The 22,127-nt window shown below is 28.3% G+C and overlaps 1 protein-coding gene across 1 annotated transcript in view; it reads left to right on the plus strand.

Moving 5' to 3' along the window:
* Window positions 1–22,127, plus strand: part of LOC123305283 (neural-cadherin-like) — a 573,352-nt gene that overhangs the window by 217,102 nt on the left and 334,123 nt on the right. Inside the window, exons 2-5 of the mRNA XM_044886960.1 lie at window positions 14,569–14,577; window positions 19,038–19,476; window positions 20,181–20,397; window positions 20,461–21,480. Coding sequence (XP_044742895.1) covers window positions 14,569–14,577; window positions 19,038–19,476; window positions 20,181–20,397; window positions 20,461–21,480 — 1,685 coding nt within the window. The remainder of the gene's footprint in view (window positions 1–14,568; window positions 14,578–19,037; window positions 19,477–20,180; window positions 20,398–20,460; window positions 21,481–22,127) is intronic.

Consider the following 22,127-nt stretch of genomic DNA (forward strand, 5'->3'; position numbering starts at 1 on the left):
TTCCTATCTTTCACAATTATAATAAAACGAGCTAAGAGTGGAGCTCATAATTGAAATTATGTTATTGTAAATATTATTTAATTTTCCTATAATTTGAAATTTTTTGCATACTAACTATTTGAAGAAGAAAAGTCTTCGTTAGTTATAAATTTTAAAATGTCTAAAAGGCAATTTGCTTAATTTACGCAGCTTCTACGTGACTTTTGTTTCATTGTATATCAAAATACTCTCTCTGATTGTATAGTTATTAACTAGTCCTTTCTAAGTAATAAAATAATTTGTTATTATATCCTTGTCCTTTTCCTAACATACCCTTTTTAAATCATAATTTAATGTGTGGTATAGTCCTAATTATTAATTCATATCCTTTATATAATTAACAAAAATAATTATAATGATAAAGCAAAATGAAGATGAACACAAAACAATTTTCAATATGCTGAAATGAATAGTAAAGTGTACTTTACCATAGACATCCGGTACAACCAAAACCAATTTATGTTGACAAATTTTTGATTTAAAATAGGTTTATTCAAATGTGTGTGCTTTATATTTTATACAACAACAACAACAACAACAATATATATATATATAAAATGAACAAAAATAATTTAGATGATATATACATAAATTTATAGGTTATGTATTGTCTAAATATTTATGTAAATGAACTCGAATGACTTTTGTTTTGTTGAAATACAAATAAATAAATATGTACAAATGAAAAGCTACATACTAACGTACGTATTAACTTCATACATCATTTTAATTAATGTTTTGTGTATTTACAATGTAATTAATCAAAATTGTAATTATTATACTAATTAATATAATATTGTATAATATGAGTGACAAAATTGTACTATATGTAAATACACATCGATACTTATTTAATGACATTTGACATCGATACTTCGCAGCTAATAAGTGTAATATTATTAACTTCCCAGTATAGGGAAGTCATTGTACGATCATCCCACGCTAGGCATATTGGAAAGTCTGTCTGTCTGTTTACCTGTGGCATCGTAGCGCCTAAACGGATGAACCGATTTTGATTTTGTTTGTTTCGTTCGAAATGTAATTTAATGGAGAGTGTTCTTAGCTATGTAAATGCGAGGCTAGGATTCCGTACCCAAAAAACATAAAAATTGGCAATGATCTTCAAAATCGGTACAATTTGGAAAAATGCTTGAAGGAAAGAGGTAATTTAATGAAAAGTGTTCTTATATATGTATATGCTATCTTTTCACAAATGGATTTCCTTAAAATTTAGCAACCCAAAAGCCGACTTGTCTAGGCTAAGCAAATAACCAAGCAAAAGATATCAGATTTTAAACAAAAGTATTCTTGCGTATCGAAATAACATCTGTTTTGATGTTTCCTGTAAAACATCTAGGTAGAATGCCATTTCACATCTTTTGTCGCCGCTCATAATTTTGCATGCATTCTATTTTTATTAACAGTCTATTTAAGGTTTGTAATAAAAATATTTTTCAAAATGTATATTTTATTAAAAATGATTAATGCGAGTGCCTTAAGGATGTATGAGCATGGTAGTGGGGCCACAAATTTAAAAATAGATATTTTCAATTTTGATGATAAATTTATATTATTACTTGACGATATAAGACGAAAAGTAAGAATAAAATTTTTCGATATCTGGCTTAATTTTCAAAATATCGAAAATTGAAAATTTTGTTTAATTATTTAGCTTTCGATATTTCGAAAACCAAGACACATATCGAAAAATTTTATTCTTATTTTTCGTCTACATTCATGAAGTTATAACAAAATTCATCATCAAAGTTGAAAATAAGATAAAAATAATTTCAACCCTAAATCTACCCTGCTCTTACATCCCTTATATGGACGGAGACACTTGGTTTTTTACTTTTCCATGTCATTGCTGATATGTTTACTTTCTATTAAAAAGTTTTTTTTTAATTTGTTTTCATTCATTCCAAGTGAAAATTATCAAAAACTCTCAAAATATGTCGTTTTTTGAGATTCCTCCATAAGATCTAATGTATTTTATATCGATTTTCAAAGACTTTTTTCTTAAAAATTTGCATGGATACCTAAGCTGAAATTTTAACCACATATTCTTTGAGTAAAAGACTACCTACAAACAAATTTTGAGCCTTTAAATCAAACATTGTTGTCATGCTCATAAATCCTTATAAAAGATAACTAGTACTCATCATTGAATTTATAATTACGGCATTTAGCTATCCATGCATTGTCATTCAAACTAAACGTTTATGCAATATTTCAGTTCAATTGGCTGAGGATAACTGCTCTAAAATTCAAGATTTAATCCGAACAACATACATACATACAAACATTGCAAGTTAAATAAAAGCTTGTAAAAATCAATTTTATCGCCATATTTGCAAAAAAAAAAATTAATTAAATATTATAATTAAATTTAGAGCATATTATTTTGTGGTGATATGTACAGAATACTGAATGAAAGTATGTACAGCGCGTTTGAAAAACTTGATGTAAGCACATTATTTTCAATGTTAAGAAAATCCGATCGATCTTTCTATCGTAACAGTTTTTGATGAATGCCTTTTTACTATTCTTTAATTACAAGGTACCTACATAAAAAATAGTTTTATAAAAATATATCAAGTTTGGAAGGTTCTTTTGATTTTGAAGCATCATGAAAGAACTATCAAACATCCGTTAGAGTCCACAAAATTTCCATAAAATTTATTGGAAACCTTTGTTTATAGGTAGTGGACCGCTACGAAACTTTTCAATCGTAATATATCAAACGAATATAATAATATGAGTGTCTTCGCTAACGGCTCTAGCAATGAGTTTTCTCTAATAATGCCGTAAAACATTAAGAAAATAAATTAAAGCTATTGGGGAAACAATCCTCCAATGAAAAGTATTCAACATCTGGCTTCAAATAAAAAAGCGTAAGTGTAGAGACTTGATTTTTTGACTGTCATCTTTAATTCAAAGAGACAAGAGGCGAGGGTTCCATCTTCACTTTTACGTAAATCCACAAGTCGTAAAACAGCATATTTGCTAACGATTACACATGATTTGCCAAAAAATTACTACAAGCCTTTATTTAACTTCACTTACTGGTATGTATATCCTGGAATCTTACCAGTAAAATTTGACCCACTTCCCGGTTTCCCATTGAGCAGTAATTTTGCATCTGCAAATCGGATGACAATGCATTTTTATAATATGGTCAGATTTTCCCATCGCTTCCACAATATTTGATATACATACGTTTTCTATTTAAATATTAAATAAAAGACACTTTTTTAGGGACTAGCATTTGTCGTGCAAAAAATATATTTTCTTATAAATCATACATGACTATTCGTAAAAGCTTGAAGCGCTCCGAATCATTCTTGATATTTTAAATTTAGCGCTTACAAATAGTCGGTAAGAGCGTAATGTGTAATGTAAGAGTGACTCATAAGAAAATTATTTTCTACTTTAATTAAAGATTGTATCTAAAAAAGTACTTTTACATCTAAGACAGGGCGAGAGTATGTCAGAACTTCCTCTAGGCTAATTTTGATCCCTATATATTATGTGAAAGTAAGCTTGTTTGTTTGTTACGCTTTCACGCTAAAACTAGCGAATTCTTTTTAATGAAACTGTACAGCAATATAGCTAATATATCAGAATAACACATGAACTGTAATTTAATAAGTAATATTTTTAAAAAAATACAAAAATTTAATTTAATTTAACATTTATCATTTTTTAAATTTTTACAGAAATCTTTAATTTATGGTTCAAAATGATGATTATAGATGGAGCAAATCTTTGATCATCATTTTCAACCTTAAATAAAAAAATTCTATAAAAATTTAAAATAGTAAATGTCAAAAAAATCATGGCCAACTTTTCTGATATATTCAATGAATTATGACTATTTTACATTTATCAAAATTGAAAACTATGCATATCAAGAGAGGGTAGAGGCTATAAAGCGGTGGTTTATACTTGTAAGCCCAGTGAAGGGGGCGGGTATGAAGCTAGTTAATAATAATGCATACTTGGGTGAGATGCGCTGTCAGGGTTTCAGATCCGCGCTGGTATAGAAGAAGTCATTTACCGAATCTACGTAGATGATAATCCACATATAGTTTTAGAAGTGTAAACAACAAATAACGCCTTTTTGATTAAAACTGCATACAACTAGTAATAATATAGGTAAATAATAAAACAATACATACCTACCTAGTACCTACAATATGTGCATGGTAGTAGAGTATATAAAATACAATATATTTAACTATTTTGTCGTTTGTTATACGAAGCCACAACAACAAGCATTGATTTATGAATTGTTGAGCAGAGCAAACCAACCTCAAACATTTTATGCAAAATACTGTTACGTTATGTATGAAAAGACGACAACGACATCCACATTCCCCTAAGATTATACTAATATTATACATAGTTTTCAAATAACTATATTTTGTCAGATAAATTGTGTTTGCTTATTTAAATCTATACACAACTATAAACGTGATTTTTATGTCAATATGAGAGTTTTCCAACTTTTTAAGGTAGTTCCATCCGTGTCTACTTGGTTGGGCAGGACAATACAAAAAATATTTTTGAACAATAGTTACCAACCATACAAGAAAATTCGTATGTGAGATTAAAGAGTGATCGGCTTATATTGGCAGTACTTCGAGAGGGGAGCTATTTACGATATATTGTAGTCGAAAGCGTAAAAAACTATTTTTGTTAATTATAAACAATATTAACTTTAGAAGAAATGAAATTGTTTATTAGATAAAGCATTGGAATGAAAAAGGTCAAAAATAATCTAAAAAAAAATTTTGTAACTTGCTAAAATTTTCGAGTTATGGCATATATAACGATATTGATTGCGAATATTCTTTGATAGCATGCATTATGTAATATCTGCATATAGCATACATTGCTTTTAATTAAGTTTAATATTCGATAGCTTAAAAAATATATATTTAAAATTTTGATGTTAAATTATATTATAACTTGACGATATAAGACAAAAAGTAAGAATAAAATTTTTCGAAATTTGGCGTAATTTTGAAAATATCGAAAATTGAAAATTTTGTTTAATTGTTCAGCTCTCGAAATTTTGAAAACCAAGGCACATATAGAAAAATATTATACCTATTTTTCGTCTACATTCGTGAAGTTATTAACAAAATTCACATCAAAGTTGAAAATAAGATAAAAATAATTTCAACCCTAAATCTATCCTGCTCTTACATCCCTTGTATGGACGGAGACACTTGGTTTTTTTTCTATGCCATTGCTTATATGTTTAGGTACTTTTTATTAAAAAGTTTTTTTTTTTAAATTTGTTTTCATTCATTCCAAATGAAAATTATCAAAAACTTCCATAAGATTCCTCCATAAGAGCCAATGTATTTTATATCAATTTTCAATGACTTTTTTCTTAAAAATTTGCATGGATATCTATGCTGAAATTTTCATAACATATTCTTTGAGTAAAAATCTGCCTATAAATAAAATTTTGAGGTTTTAAATCAAACATTGTTGTCATGCTCATACATCCTTAAGATGCTTTAATGTTTTTGGTATAAAACAAGAAAGGTTATTGGATTGCTGTAGCATTAAGAATCTAATAGCTCTTCTTTTCAATATATTTTTAATTCCTAAAACACAATTAATTTCAAATTTCAATATTGTTTTCATTATCATCTTATCTTGTTTACGAATGAATAAATTTAATTTTAAATTCTTATAATATTAATATTTAATATTAATTAAATACCTAAATTAATATTATGGTTATTAAATATAAACTTATTTATCATTTATATTAAAATAAATAAATTCTATAAGGATGCGCCAATTTTAATCGATGACATTACAAGCATTACCCACAGAGAGATAAATTCCAAAACAACAATAAAAATAATAATCAGTTAATTATTCGAAAATTGTTCTGGAGATCGAAATGAACTTGAATTGATGTAGTCACAAAATTATTTTTAAATCCTCTCAGTAAATCTCAGATCTCAACATATACAGCATATAAAAATAGCTACATATAATGATTTTTACGTCTCTTGTTAAATATTAGTATCAAATATATGAATATCCACAAAGACAACGGTAAAAATATCTGAAAGCTAAATAGTTTTTTTGAAATACATTTTGCTCACTTGTTAATTGCGTTATTTAAACCCTGGAAAACACGCACAAAATTGTCTTCTTTTTCTGAAAATGCATTAAATTTTGTTTCATGTTTATGGTTAAAGAAAAGTTTACAGGAAATACAGTCCGGAAATCCTTTATTCATGAGTTATAAGTTTTTATAAACCTTCCTTTCAACATCCTGTGCCTTAAATATGCAGCATTATTAGATTATGTTATGTCAATTAATAGTACCTTCCTGTATTAGTCTAACTTATTGGCTTATCACAAAGGTTGTCTATAATATCCCTTTCAACACGTCGAACCTCAACAACAAAACATATTAGATTCTGTTTCATATCAGTAATATAAGCAATAATTTCCAGTAATTTCGTATATAATTCAATAACTTTTGTTGCCATACAGTAAAACTAATATTTCTATATTATGGAAAAAGACATGCATTCAGAATTAAATACCCAAGGTAATATTATATTAAATAATGTTTAACGAGGATATTTGTCTCATGGAAGACTAACTTACATGTATTATACTTCATACTCCATAATACAGATCTTTCATTTGAGAATTGAATTCACTATATATGTATAATATACTTACCTAGAAATTTCTGTTTAATAGATTTTCTAAAACAATAGTTTAGAATTTAATAATACCTAGATAACGTACGTATTGTAAACCGGGAGTCTCCACATTCATCCATTTTAAAGTCAAATAATTCACTCAATGTGAATGGATCTGTCAATAGTAAATTGAAAGAAGCGAAGATGTTTTATCGATTTATCAGCTTATTTTAACACATATTAACTCCCCAAAACAGCTTATTATTTTTCGTAATTGATAATATATTGAGAAATACTCTTATTTATGTATTAATTTTTGTTTTCTAATTTATGTTATTTATCTGCCTCGTATCTCTTCTACTTTAATTTTGTCGAATGCTTTCCTGGTGACAGTTGAGAGCTGAAAATATATAAAATCGATCCTATTCATTTTACTACTAAGGGGCACTAAATTTCACATTCAACAAAATATTTTCGATTTTGGAAAAGTTGACTAAGTGGCCTTTTACTCTCGATATATGTATAATTATATAATACGTCGTTTTGTATCTAGAAAGTATAATATGCATAAACTTTTGTCTGTACGTAGATGATATCTCTAGGATAATATCTAGAAATAGGTAGGAAATAAGATTTACTAACTTAAAATTTTTACTTATCTGTAATTATTTATATGTTGCACGCAAATACTTAACATAGCCAATGATAAATAAGAAGTTTGTCATTTGTGGTAATTTTTCCCCGTTTTGTGTACGAAAAGGCGAATTAAAGCTGGGATGAAAATAGAGTAACCGTTGATTTTTAAACGGATTTTCGTTTCATACTTGTATGTGATCTACATTATTTATATGATAATAGATCATTTAATTAAATGTTCTTTGAGTTCATAAAAATTTTTTATATAAATTTTTTAATATAAGACAAGTTTATAGCATATTTATTTGATAATAAAAGCATATAAAGTCAAGGATATAAACAAGAATAATATCCATATACCTTTTGTTATAATTTGTAACGTTAGGCAACTTATACAACACAACAATAATGTTTTTACATATAAAAAGAAAAAAACGAATAAATTATTTGAATTTATTTGAATTAATTCAGCCAGAAATAATAATTTGTATAAAACATATTTCAAAGCTTGAAAAAAAAACTATTTTTAAAGTTTTTATATTTCGTTTTGGAGTCGCGTAATGTGTGTATTTTAAATGCTCTTGTTTTAATAAATTTATGAAGGACTTAAATATAAATCATGGGGAGGGAAAATTTTATAGATAAAAATAATATTTCTTTTACTGATATTACGTAGAATTATTTTTTATTCAACCCCATTTTGTAATATTTTTTTAGTAGTCTGGTTTTTTTTGTTAAACTAAACGTTCGCATATATACGATAATGAAAATAACTAAAAAAGAATGAAAAGCAATTACAGTTCTTGTATAGTTTTCGAACTACCACTACATCATTTTTTAAAAATGGTTGACCAAAAATTATGTTTATAATCTATGTTATGTAAGCGTAAAAATTGAGTAGCATATTTTTAGCGGAAGCGTATACGCTACAGTGCTCGATTAAGTTAACTTTCGGTATTTTTTCTTTCATAATAAATGCTGCAGGTTATTTTGTTATAATATAAAAATAGTTTATTGTCCAAAGTTTTCTAACATTTTTTTTTTCGCAACAGTATTTTTTTCCATTAGGCTATTTATTGCATAGGAAAATTGTTCGAAATAATTCAATAAAAACTCATTTCAGAAAAAAATATTATTGTTCTAATTACGTTATTGGCGTTTTTTTAGCAATCTAGTTATCGAAAATTCGACGAGTTTCTTTAAGTTACCGTCACCCGAGCATCGATTTTAAGCTCGTTGGTTAAAATTTTTCAAACTCTGTTGGCTAGTATCACATGTTGTTTAATGGAGTAAAATATAAATTTAAATAGTACCTAAAAAAGAAGGATTGAAAATTTGAATTTATTTTCGAAATTAAATTTTTTTTTAATCACTAAGAATTTCATATTAAATTCTTTACAATAGGTTTAACTCAAAGAAGTAGGGAACTATAGAATCTTCAATTAAGGGTTAATATTATACCATTGACCATTGTTAGTATAAAAATTATGAATTATTCAAAATAGATAGTAATTATATGGGTAAAATAAAACATATATGTACTTCATTTTATTGATCAAACGTTATGTAATATACCAGTAAAATGCCTTTTCTATCAATTTGTATTGATAATTAATAATAGACAAGTTTACTTCATTTAAGTTTCATTATTGGCCTCTGTAATTATTAGTTAATTTAATCAAATGCATTCCAAATAATACTTCCACAAATAATTTACATCAATATAATGCAGATTTTATTCCTTACATAGAAAGAAGGGATTTCACGACGCAAGAAATTTATTTCTTGAGCCAAGAATTTATTTTCTTGAATCAAAAATTCAAAAAGTAGAAAAAAAAAATTCCTTTTTTCAAAAAACAATTTATTTGATACATGGAAAATTTCTTCACGCAGCAAAGTTTATTTTTGTGTCAGGAAAGTTTTCGTTTTCTATTTTAATATTCTTGAGCTGAGTAAACCTTTTTTCTATGTTGAAAAAGTCTTGTACGCAAAAAACTTTTAAAATATCAACTAAAAACAAGAGTCTTAATATAGAGCGTTTTTTTACGAAAAACTAACAGGAACAAAAAGCATTTGTTCATTAATAAAAATATATTTAAAATAAAGTATGAATATTTTTTATTACGTAATAGTCTTAGGTATAGATATACCTGTGCAAGAGACAAGTAGCATATCTCTTGTATTGTATTGACTCATAAAAGTTTTATTTCGTAAGTTTCCTTTTGATCCTATCATCGAAAATATTCTTTGAAATAAAATGAAATCAATTGTGATTGGGTACCGGTTGATATTTTTAAAAGGAAGTCGAAATAACTAATAAAAAGATGTTTGGTCCTTGTACCAGAATTTTCTGCAATCAATAATTCATAATAACAATCACAAAACGAATTAAAAATCTTCAGACATTAGAAGTGATATCGTATCTTTCTCGAAAATCATGATCGTTAATTGGGTAACGTTTCGCGCCTATTTAATCCCGCCTCACTTTGCTTGCAAACATACAATTTTCAGAATTTACACATATAACACAGACCTGCAATTAAAAAACACAAAACTTACTATTAACTACTATTACTTTTAAAAAACTCATTAATAGAAAAGATGCTGACTCAAGAAGGAGTCTTGCAGTCTTAGAAGTTGTCAGTTGATCATATCGCAACGCGGATTAGTTTATAATAACACATTCGAGAAACAGAAGATGAAAAGCGAACACGTACTCGGTGAAAAGTCAGTAAAATAAGACGAAAATGTTTCATTGAAAAAAAAATTAAACTTATTTTAAAGGTAAACTCACAATTCAGGGACCAGTATCATCCAACCTAATTTTAGGGGTTATTATATTATCAGACTAACTCCAGGTTAGCATCATCACTACTTACTCCTTCAACGAATCGAGTTTCCTACTTTTGGCTTTTTTAAACAAATTTTGCAAGAACATCTGACTTGATGGAAGGTTATAAATATCCTAATAAATAAAAAATAACCAATGCGGCTGCAAAAATGTTTGTTTGCAAACCATTGTTATCGATTTTGTTTCAATAATAGCTACTATTTTATAGGTTGTATTTGCTTTTATTGTCAATTGGTATTATTTAAACATGTTGTAAATTATACACAGTAATTGTTATTCAATAGTCAATATTGAAGTAAATGTTACGTATCTCTATATACATAACGTAATCAAAAATCATTTGATATAGAAATAACGCTTGTACAGTCGAATTCATCGAACAACTAGAATTCTGCGTACAACCTCTATCAAGTAGGTATATGTGTAATTGTGTATACTCTTCGATGTCCAGCTTCATATCATATAAGTATGTTATTTTTTCGTTTTCAATTTAAAAAAAATAAAACAAGCGTATATTATATACTTGCACAATCAGTGTTCCGTCCTATAACATGTTGCAGGAACAGATATAATTAAAAATGTACATAAATAATTTTGAACATTCAGTTTCTTATAACTATCAGCCAATTAACATCGACTTTTTTTTGAAAAATGAATGCGTATTATTTTTTTTATGTATAAATTGCATTACTTATGTGTTTGCTAGGTCAAAAAATTATACATTGGAATCATAAAAATATGTTTTTTTTTAGTCATATTCGGCTACAAAATAGCATTTTGAAAATGGGTAGAAGGAGAACCTTTTAATTTATCAGGGCAGGTGTTATAAATTGCTTTTATTAAGTTTATGAGATATTTTGCGAAATCCTGTCCCATGGCTTATTTTTCTTTAAATATCTGTAATTTTTAGGTACATAGACAAAAAAATCACATATAATGTTGAAATGGAGGGAAAAAATTCTGGTTTGAGTTAGTCTTCGATTTTATATTGCTGCCAATCAAAATGCGATGTAATGATACATGAATGTTAAGTTATATTTTATTTTTTACACATTTTAAGTGTATTTTGTCTGTGATCTTCGATTAGCTTTTGAAAATAAAAGTTTGTTTATGTATAGTGCACGTATATTTATGTACGCTTGCGTAAAACAAATCTATGGAATCGATATAATATGAAATTGAGTAAAGGAAAACTTTAAATGAAATTATTATCTGCTGTAGCTATTTTTGATCAGGGATTTTCTATAAATGATATTCGTAAATTAAATTTCTATAGAGTTTTGTTGTTTTCTATTACATTCAGACAGCTTTTATTTCTAAGCAATTTATTTGATGGTAATTTGTTACCAATTATCGATATACTACTGTTAATAAGATCAAACTGAGATGTTGAATAGATAATAATTATTTGTAATTAATTAAATTAAGTATTGATAGTGTTTTATAGGTATCTATAAACATATAATACAATTTTGTTGAAAGATAATCTAACTGGCTTGATTCTGCATTAATTTTTCCGCTTGTACATAAATATCTGACTTGTATCTATGAAAATAAAATTTGCCAAACAGGCAATGTTTAGGTTCAATTTTATTAAACTGTGTACAAATCAACTAAAGAATTATCAAACTGTATAATAAACTACCAAAAAAAGTTAACTCAACTACATTCAACCCAGCATATTTCAATACGCGTATAACTTGCGACTTGTTAGTTATCGCTTGTTATATAGTCTTTGAATCATAGAATATTTATTATACATAGATAATGCAAGGGATATGCTAGACTCTAAGTGGGTGCCATATGATGAACGAGAGAGAAGACTGCCAGTTAGTTCCTATGTGTCTTTGTCATAGTAATATGTCTTAATCATCAGGTTATATACTAAGTACACAATTTTATTTTTCGAAAATATTGTAATTGAAATATTGGTAAATGAAAGTGCACTAAAATTTAAATAATAATTCAACTCAATAAAACTTTTAGTTAATTTTATGAAAAAATCGTTTATATTACGTTTGTTATGTATAGAAAGTTTCTACTTTTTGAATAGTTTTTAATGTATTAAATAATATTCCATAAATCGTTTTTCAACTACCTATTTATTTAATAGCAACAATGTAAACAATATCTAGCCAATGATATATAGATTAGATAAAGGCACATAGAAACTAACCGGCAGTCTTCTCTCTCATTCATCATATCACAAATTTTGGGCCATGGCGTTCTCGTATAATGCTTAAAACTTTGAATTGTAAAGATTTTGGTCGAGCCATAGGAAGTTAAATTGATAAGATTGCTTTATTTTTAATGATCGAGAAAAGTTTTATACATTGAATTATTAACGTTGCAATCGTAATACTATAGTATACCTTTGCAACCTTTTTTATAAACCAGAACACAGGATTTAGACTAAGAGAAGTGATAAAAATTCGATTTAACAAAACCTCTTGTATCCATATGTTTAACTATTTTTACATTATGCTAAAAAATTTAAATTATCCAAAACTTTTGGACGGTAGTGTTTATACATGAAAAATATTATATGTACGTGAAAAGTATATTAAAAGTTCTATAAATTTTTATTTTTTAACGTGTTATATACGTAACTAAAAACAGAGATATGAATAATATTTATACAAAATACAATGTTAATTGTTTGAACGAATTTTGAATTTACGTAATTCACATTTATATGAAATGATATATTTTTATGCTACCATGAATTTTTGTTGTAAATTATTTTTATATTCCACGTTCAAAACTTCAAAAATATTCATTTTGCGATCCGAAAATTGATTTTAGTTTTATTTGAATGTTTTATATAAATGATAAAGACTATATGGTTAAAAGAAAATATAGGAGAACATTTTATATTGGCGATGTTTTTTCTCCAATGTTTCAAATAGTTTTATGAAGTTTTTGATAGCTGCATAAAAAAAAAAAAACTAATATGATCTATGCGGTCAATTATGTATTCTTTTATATAAGGAATATTACAACACTATTTTGTTATAAAAATTATTTATTAGATTTTTATGCAAAGCTATTTTTTTCGGATCGTGTATTCTGCTGTTATTTTCAAACTGGAATACCGCAATCCAATCATAATAAACATATAATGTGTGTAAGGTTTATGTATTATATTTCGAATGAAATGGTCATTTTATTTTGATGTTAAGTTGGAAATTCTTTATTAGATCTCTGTTTTATCCTTAGGTTCATCCTTTCTATCCCCTAAATATAATAAAAAAAAATAAAATAAAATAATGGGGTTTAACCTCCGTTTGCCAGACCACGTCTATAACAAAGGCCACCCACCTCATTATTTTTAATCTTTATTTATTTCTTAAATTACATCCGAATATACAATTAATTTTATGATGTGGGTGGAGTCGGTGACTTCGTTCTTATCCAAGCGATGAAAGTGTGATCAATTTACCACCTCATTAACTTTTTTTTCACATTGCCGCAGCTTGGATTGAAACCCGAAATCTCCCAGCCAGTAGTTTAAGCAAGTTAAGACGCCTTAACAAGCTCGGCTTGATAAGATAAGTAAAAATTTTAAGCAACATTAACAGACAACAGTTTTAAAGTTTTCAGCCGCATATAACCCAACCCTACCCTATGCAACACCATAAACTAAGTATTCTGTTTTTAGCCTCCGAACTAAAAAAAAGGGGGCGTTATAAGTTTGACCGCTATGTGTGTGTGTGTATCTGTCTGTGGCATCGTAGCACCTAAGCGGGTGAACCGATTTTAATTTTTTTGTTTTCGTTTGAAAGGTAATTTAATGGAGAGTGTTCTTATATATGTTTCAAGTGCGACTTAAGGGTTCCGTACCCGACAAATTTATCGGTTTTTTATTTTTTTTATTTTATAAATTTCCCTTGTTAATATTTGGCAAAGGAACTAAAAATTAAAACTACTTTACAACTAAATTATTTTGTACTTTTTAGTCTATATGGTAATTAATGATGTTTTTTATTTTAAGGAAAACAAATTTTATTTTCTCAATAAATTTAAATAAATGTTTTTAGACTTCGTCGATGTATGATAGTACTAGTAGTTTCAAGCCACGACTCCCTTAGCTAAGTTTGATAAATTCATTCACCTTAATAATCTTGATAGAACCTTACGTCTTTACATAAGTAGGTATACATATATACTTGTTATTTAGTACCTTGTTAAGAATAAAATTGATGATCATATTTAGAATAAGTACAGTAAATGTAAAAACAATTATATATATAAGACAACAACAACTTTTTAACATAAATAAAACTAATACTATGTAATATTTTTGTTCCATGCTTTCCTCTATATATTTCTATTTCACTTCACTAATAGGATTACGATGTAAGTATATTCTGTGAAGTCTATCATCTATTTTATGTTGTACAATGTGTATAGAAGTTTATTTCATTATGTATTATGTATGCAGTATCTTACTTTTCATATTTATTTTATTTTCATATTCTAATTTTTCTGTACATATATAGAAGAAAATTAAGTACTCAATTGTCTTGCTTAACCGTAAACGATTTATGCATGAGTTAATAGTAATGATATTTTCGCTTTTCTAATTAAGTTTTGTTTTGTGTTTTACATAGAGTTATTGAATTCGTTTAAATTGAATTTTCAAACAAATCTAAACAACCGTTTTCAAATTTGCATTTCAAATATAAAAATACTAGCTGTTACCCGCCCGCTTTGCTGGGCAACATCCCCACTTGCACCCCTCCCTCCATATTTCCTTGCGTTGGATAACAGTTTTGTAATGTACACGTCATGCTCTTTTATTTGATACCCCACTTAGGTATATTTGTAAATATTCGATAATTCCTTCCCACTTTCTCGCTACACCTTTCTACCCTCCGAAGGTTAAAAAAATTTCTAAATGTAATTTAAAACATTCTGACCAACTTTTGAACTATTAAAAGCCATAATTGAAAAATATGAATTTTTTATTCATGAACACCCCCGCAACCCCTCTTGTGGGTGGAATTTCGTAAAATCCGTTCTTAGCTGACCTCTACTTGGCAAAAGGAATATTCCTCCCAAATTTCAAGTCTCTAGGTCTTATAGTTCCAGAGATATCGTGATGAGTGACTATCTATCTATCTATCTATCTATCTATCTATATCTATAGAAAGTCTCCTATATATTTATAGATTTTGGTTAAAATATAATAAAAGGACCTTGCACTATTCTTATGGGAACGATGCCTCGGAAAAATTTACTCATATTGAGAGATTATAGCTCAATGAGCACGACGATCCAAATTCAAACGTTTTTCAGCTATGAGATTTATGGTTGGAATGTGAATAAAAACAAACAAACAAACAAATATTAACTCCACAAACAAAACATAACATCTACCACAAACTTTTCGTTGTTTGTCAGAGATGTGGGCTCAAAAACGCTGGAGTATCTCTTAGCTGGAAAACCCAATATGTTTTCAAAAATATTTTAAAAATGTGTTTACTATGAGTTTGATTACACTTGTAATACACATACACAAAGTTTGTGTTGTGATTACCTATTGGCATTCCACTCCCATAACTTTTGTATTTATATCGTCGTGTTTATTGAAAATTTTGATCAAGTAGCCATCATCCACATAATATCGTAAAATATGAAAATTTAGCCGAAACCTAATTCCCGTAAAATTAGTGCGAGGTACTTTTCCCAATGTATGAGCAATGAAAAAGTATTGCAGATTATGCAAATGGGACATGCAGAAGTTAACTCAACCAAGTCTTATTTAATATGAAAAAATTAAAAAATCCGCAAACTTAATCAAATTGATCTAGCTTATTCAGGTTAAATACAAACTGTGAAGTACTGTGAAGTATTTCAAGATAAAAACTTGATTACGTGATTTGGCAGAATTTGAATATTCATAAAACAATCGTTTAGAAGGAATAATTTTAACTTCAGATAATATCGACTGAAACGGTACTTAAATACAATAGGCAGACATTTTACTCTTTTTTTTTCTTATATTTTTTTGTTATCAATCAAATATTTAATTTGCACGGGTCTAGTACTTTTTACTTTTTAAATAATGACCTCCAATTTTCTACAATCTTCCAAAAAACATATACTTACTGGATAAAAATAGATTTCTGTTCTGCTTTAAAAATTATTGGAGTATATTCTATAAGTCTCTCTGAACCAAATATTTATGGATACAATACTTATTAAATTATATTTTGAAAAATTTTCCATAAATGATGTTCTTTAAAGAGTTATTGAGCTTTCTCTATGTTTTTCTGCGTTAAATATACTGGCTTACTGTGTTCGTATTTTTTGTATGATGCATGTGTTTGGTCGTTCGCGGATCTCCCATTTAAAAATAATATTACTTATGTACCTATTCAAATTTGTATACATGCAACCGATTACATATCAATGTATAGAATCTTGCCTATAACTGCATTATATGTTTTTTTCAATAAAGAATTATATATAAGGGTGGGTCATTTTAATCTACAATGACTAATAGCTCGTTTTGTAGTTAGCCAATCAAAAAATAACAAAAAATGTAGAGTTTGATGGGAGACATCATGTTCTGACATCAGATTGGATCTATTTCTTCGGGTTGCTTTAATGGCCAATTTAGATTCTAAACGGTAAGAGATAGAACACTTTATATTAGAAAGTTGATTCTCATAAAAAACTAAAAATTTTTTTTTTAACATTTTTTCGAGAAACTTTGCTGTTGGAGGAAAAGCTACTTAAAAATATGTCATTATTGCAATTAATTAAAAGAAAATACGCTTCAAGTATATCGAAAATTGTGGGTCAAAGTCATGGGCACAGGCGAATGTGCGAATGTTAAGCCGCATTTCCTACGAATGTTAGTTTTGTATCAGGATCAACTGTCTAATTTAAAATGTTATTCTATCTCTTGCCGTTTAGGATCTAAATTGGCTAGTAAAGAAACACAAAGAAGTAGGTCCAATCTGATGCCAGAATATGATGTCCCCATCATTTTGATTGGTTAACTACAAATCGAGCAATTAGCCATTATAGATTAAAATGACCCACCCTGTATATTTCAAAGCAGTCCATTATAATTTCTCATCCTCCTCGCCTTTGTCTATTTAAAAATCAATATTTATAGATCGTTAATAATATATTATGTTTTTTTTTTATTCTTTGAATTGAAAACATTTTGATTTATGCTTTTTTAATCCAGTTTATATTTCAAGTACATTATAGTTTTTTGATAAAGATATCATTAAAAATATATTAACTACACAATTATTTTGATATTCAAATAAATATTGGTAATGATTTGTATGTAATATAAGTTATGCATTGATGGTTTTTTGTGGTTAACCTGTTTTATATTTTTATATGGGACAAGTATATTATATACAAATAATACATAATATAAATATTGTTTTAATTTTTATGAATGCATACCACTATTAATATTGATTGAGTAAAGCTGAATACCACTAAATAATTAATTTCAATAGAAATAATAACAATCATTAGTGGTGAAGAGTATGTCAAAATTACAATATTAATGACTACCGTTAGGGAGGTGGGATCAAAAGCTCAAAGTTTAAAAATACCATAAATTTTTTTGCATTTATTTTGCTATATAAAGGCTTTTCGATTTTAGTGCTATTTAAAAAAATTGTTGACAAAATTTTCTATAAAATTGTCCTTTACAAATTTGTAGGATCAACATATACAGTGTGTTAACTGAAATCTGAACTTTAAACTCAGCCTACTACAAATTGACAAAGCCCATTTCAACCATTAATTAAATTAATTTTTTTATGGCGGCGGGAATCGAACACGCATCCTACGCGAACGGCATGGGTTACGTTTTAACCAACTGAGCTACGAAACATTTAAAAAAACATCAAGCTTTTGTTATTACCTATAGTGTATCTTAAATCACTTAATTTTCTTGGATTAATAAATTGTGCATTCTGTGCAATTTATTACCACTTATGGTTCTACTCCCATTCACAATGATACATCAGCTAAAAAAAGTACCCAGATAGAAAAGTCGAAATTTCACGGACATAACACAGGGATCATGTAGTCAATGAGATAAAGAATCAGGTCTGCCGTTCGCTCAAAAAAGTGAACGGTATCTTTGTCCATCGCGTGGCTTTTCATTTTAAAATCACGATTCACATTTGTTTCGTACTAAATGATTTATAACCAATGTGATAAAATGAATAACAAATATCTTCTATCTTAGTCCTACTTATTGCTGTCAGTACGAAAAAATAAACTCTGCACTTGCGCTTATGACATGATGAAAAGGCCTTATCGAGCTTTCATTTCTTTTTACCTATATGAATATTAGTTTTGCTTTGTCTTTATTATGGACATATGTGACATATGTCCATAACATATGTGACATATGTGACATGTCTTTGATTTATCTGACATAGTGTTATTAAGTATAGACTTAAATTGAAAATAGCAGCATACCGATTGGTTCGACGCAAGCTTACCTAATGATTTTATAAATACGATAGATCAATACTTTTCAAATGTAAACAAAGTTTATATTATATTATTGTAACGAACATTCCTTTTTGAGATACACAGAAAATTCAAACTTAAGGTTATCGTAAGTTATTTTAATAAAATTAAAAAAAAAATTAATTCTCCATACCTTTAGAAATTTTTGCATGATTTCTCCACAAATGTTTTTCCCTATGCATGTTTTAACATTTAAACAAGTAAATTGTTGTTTCGTAATTTTTTATTCGTTAAATTACATTCTATTTATTCTTAAGGTTAACTTTTTACTAATGAAAATATTTCTTTTCCAGATACGGATAATCAACGAGTAATTATATTAGTAAAAGATGTCAACGATGAACCACCATACTTTATTAATCGACCATTACCAATGCAAGCGGTTGTTCAATTAAATGCGCCACCAAATACGCCAGTTTTTACTTTACAAGCACGGGATCCAGATACAGACCATAATATTCATTATTTTATTGTTCGAGATCGAACAGGTGGTCGTTTTGAAGTAGATGAACGATCTGGTGTTGTACGAACGCGTGGTACAGATGTTTTTCAATTGGATATGGAGTATGTATTATATGTAAAAGCTGAAGATCAAAACGGACGAGTTGATGAGCGACGATTTCAATCGACACCAGAAGAACGATTGTCAATTGTTGGAGGAAAACGCGCTCCTCAATTTTATATGCCAAGTTACGAGGCTGAAATTCCGGAAAACCAAAAGAAGGACTCAGAGTAAGTATCTTTCATGAGAAATACAATATTCTTGAGCAACAAATAGGTAATCGATTGTTGCGTGCGCGAAATTGGCTAGCGGAACTCAAATTACCGTTTACACGCAATAAGTATTTCATTCATACAAATCGGACACCAATAAAGAATTTATCTCCCATTTTGTGTAAAGTCGGAAACTTCGATCATGTTTCTGCAACAACTAGCACTTGTTACACTAGTCTAGCGGAAAAAGTATTTATATGTAGAAACCTAAGTGCCTTTCTTGTTACACAAACGATAGTATTTTTACTGTTTTCGGGATTCGCCTTTTTTTATTTTAGTTGTCGTTTTGAGAAGAACGTTATTTATGCAATATCTTAGAAAGGACTTTGATTGTAAAACATTTAAAGGACATTTTTAGAAAATACTACATTTACCAGCATCGATCAAATGTCTCCACCAAAATTCACAGCAACGACACTAATTCAGTTTTAAAGTTATTAATTACAGTGTAACTAGTATCTAACTGGGTTTGTAGAAATTTCATACAAAAGCCATTTTTAAATCCGAGATAGAATTATGTTATAAGTCCGAGGAATAAAACAAACGAGGCAAGGCATCCATTCACAATTTAAAGAAACAGTGCTATCCTACCCATAAAAATTGAACATTTTTCTACTATGATATCTTAATATAAATATTTAATAATATTAAACTTTTTGTAGTATAATTTCGGTGAAAGCAAAATCGTTCGCTGATCGTGAAATTCGATACACTTTAAAAGCACAAGGACAAGGAGCAGGAACATTTAATATCGGTCCTACATCTGGAATCGTTAAATTAGCAAAGGAATTAGATTTTGAAGATTTACGACAACCTCACGTATATTCTTTAGTTGTAACAGCTACGGAGGATTCTGGAGGATTTTCTACATCAGTTGAGGTAATTTTCGTAAATATATTCTTTTTTTTTCTTAAAAATAAACGCAATTTATATGTTTTTTAGCTTACAATACGAGTAACAGACGTTAATGATAATGCTCCTAAATTCGAATTACCTGATTATCAAGCCCACAATGTCGATGAAGATATTCCGCTGGGTACTAGTATATTGAAAGTGAAAGCGATGGACAGTGATAGTGGCGCTAATGCAGAAATTGAATATCTCGTTTCGGATGATCATTTCAGTGTTGATTCAAGTGGAATTATTACTAATAATAAACAATTGGACGCTGATAACAATAATGCATATTATGAATTTGTAGTAACAGCGAAAGACAAAGGAGAACCATCAAAAACTGGAACAGCAACTGTAAGAGTTTACACGAAAAATAAAAACGACGAAGAACCTAAATTTTCACAACAAGTATATACTCCGAATGTTGATGAAAATGCGGGACCAAACACGTTAGTAACGACGGTTGTTGCATCTGATAAAGATGGCGATAATGTACGATTCGGTTTTGTTGGTGGTGGTACAAATTCAGGGCAATTTGTGATTGAAGAAATCACTGGTGTTATACGATTACATGGTAAATCCATTTCATTAGATCGAGATAAGTATGAGCTTAACGTTACAGCTATGGATGATGGTGCATGTTGTGCGAACGGTGATTCGACAATTCATACAAGCACTGCAGTAGTAGTGGTGTTCATTACCGATGTTAATGACAATAAACCAGTATTTAAAGATTGTGGTACATATTATCCCAAAGTGGAAGAAGGTGCTCCAAATGGCTCGCCAGTAATTAAAGTACATGCAACAGATGAAGATAAAGGTGTAAACGGTCAAGTAAAATATTCAATTGTACAGCAACCAAATCAGAAAGGAACTAAATTTACGGTTGATGAAGAAACTGGTGAAGTTTCAACAAATAAAGTATTTGACCGTGAAGGAGATGATGGCAAGTTTGTATCAGTGACTGTAAAGGCTACCGATCAAGGTGAACCGTCTTTAGAAGGCGTATGTTCATTCACAGTTGAAATTACGGATGTGAATGATAATCCACCATTGTTTGATCGACAAGTAAGTGTCAATAATGTAATAACCAGAGGTGGACTTTGACTCATGTTAATAATATCATGGGGTAGAAGTAACAGGCCTTGGTAGAGGCACCAAAATAATGACATTTCAGACAAATGTTTTCTTTAAGCGTAATAATTCAAAACGTAATACATGATATTAATATAATTCAATCACATAAAAGTAGATAGCTACAAATTGAAAAACACCAGGAATTTAGGAATTCTACATCGAATTTCCATTCAAGATGTTACTCTGTAGTTTTTTTGATCCAATGTACTATACACGAGATATGGCTTCGTTAATTATCGTATATAAATTTGAAAACTTCTCGTAAACAAAGTTGTAGCAAATAAAATCTACTAGTTCTTGCCGTGCATCAACTTTAATATTTACGGAAATATTTATGTTCGAATCCCTTCGTAAATACCAAATAAGATAAATGTCTAGAGAATAAGCTATAATAAATTTTTTTTTCTACAGCTTTGCATATTATAATATTTTAATTTGACTAATTATTCACTGAATAACTTTCATCGATTTTTACTTAAAATTAAATAAATAAGCCGTATCACGTAAATGATGCATTGCATCCTAAAAATACAATGAAACTTTTTGAATTGTAGGTGTTTTTCTGTCTGTAGTTATCT

Source organism: Chrysoperla carnea, chromosome 1, assembly GCF_905475395.1.
Source record: "Chrysoperla carnea chromosome 1, inChrCarn1.1, whole genome shotgun sequence".
NCBI lineage: Eukaryota > Metazoa > Arthropoda > Insecta > Neuroptera > Chrysopidae > Chrysoperla > Chrysoperla carnea.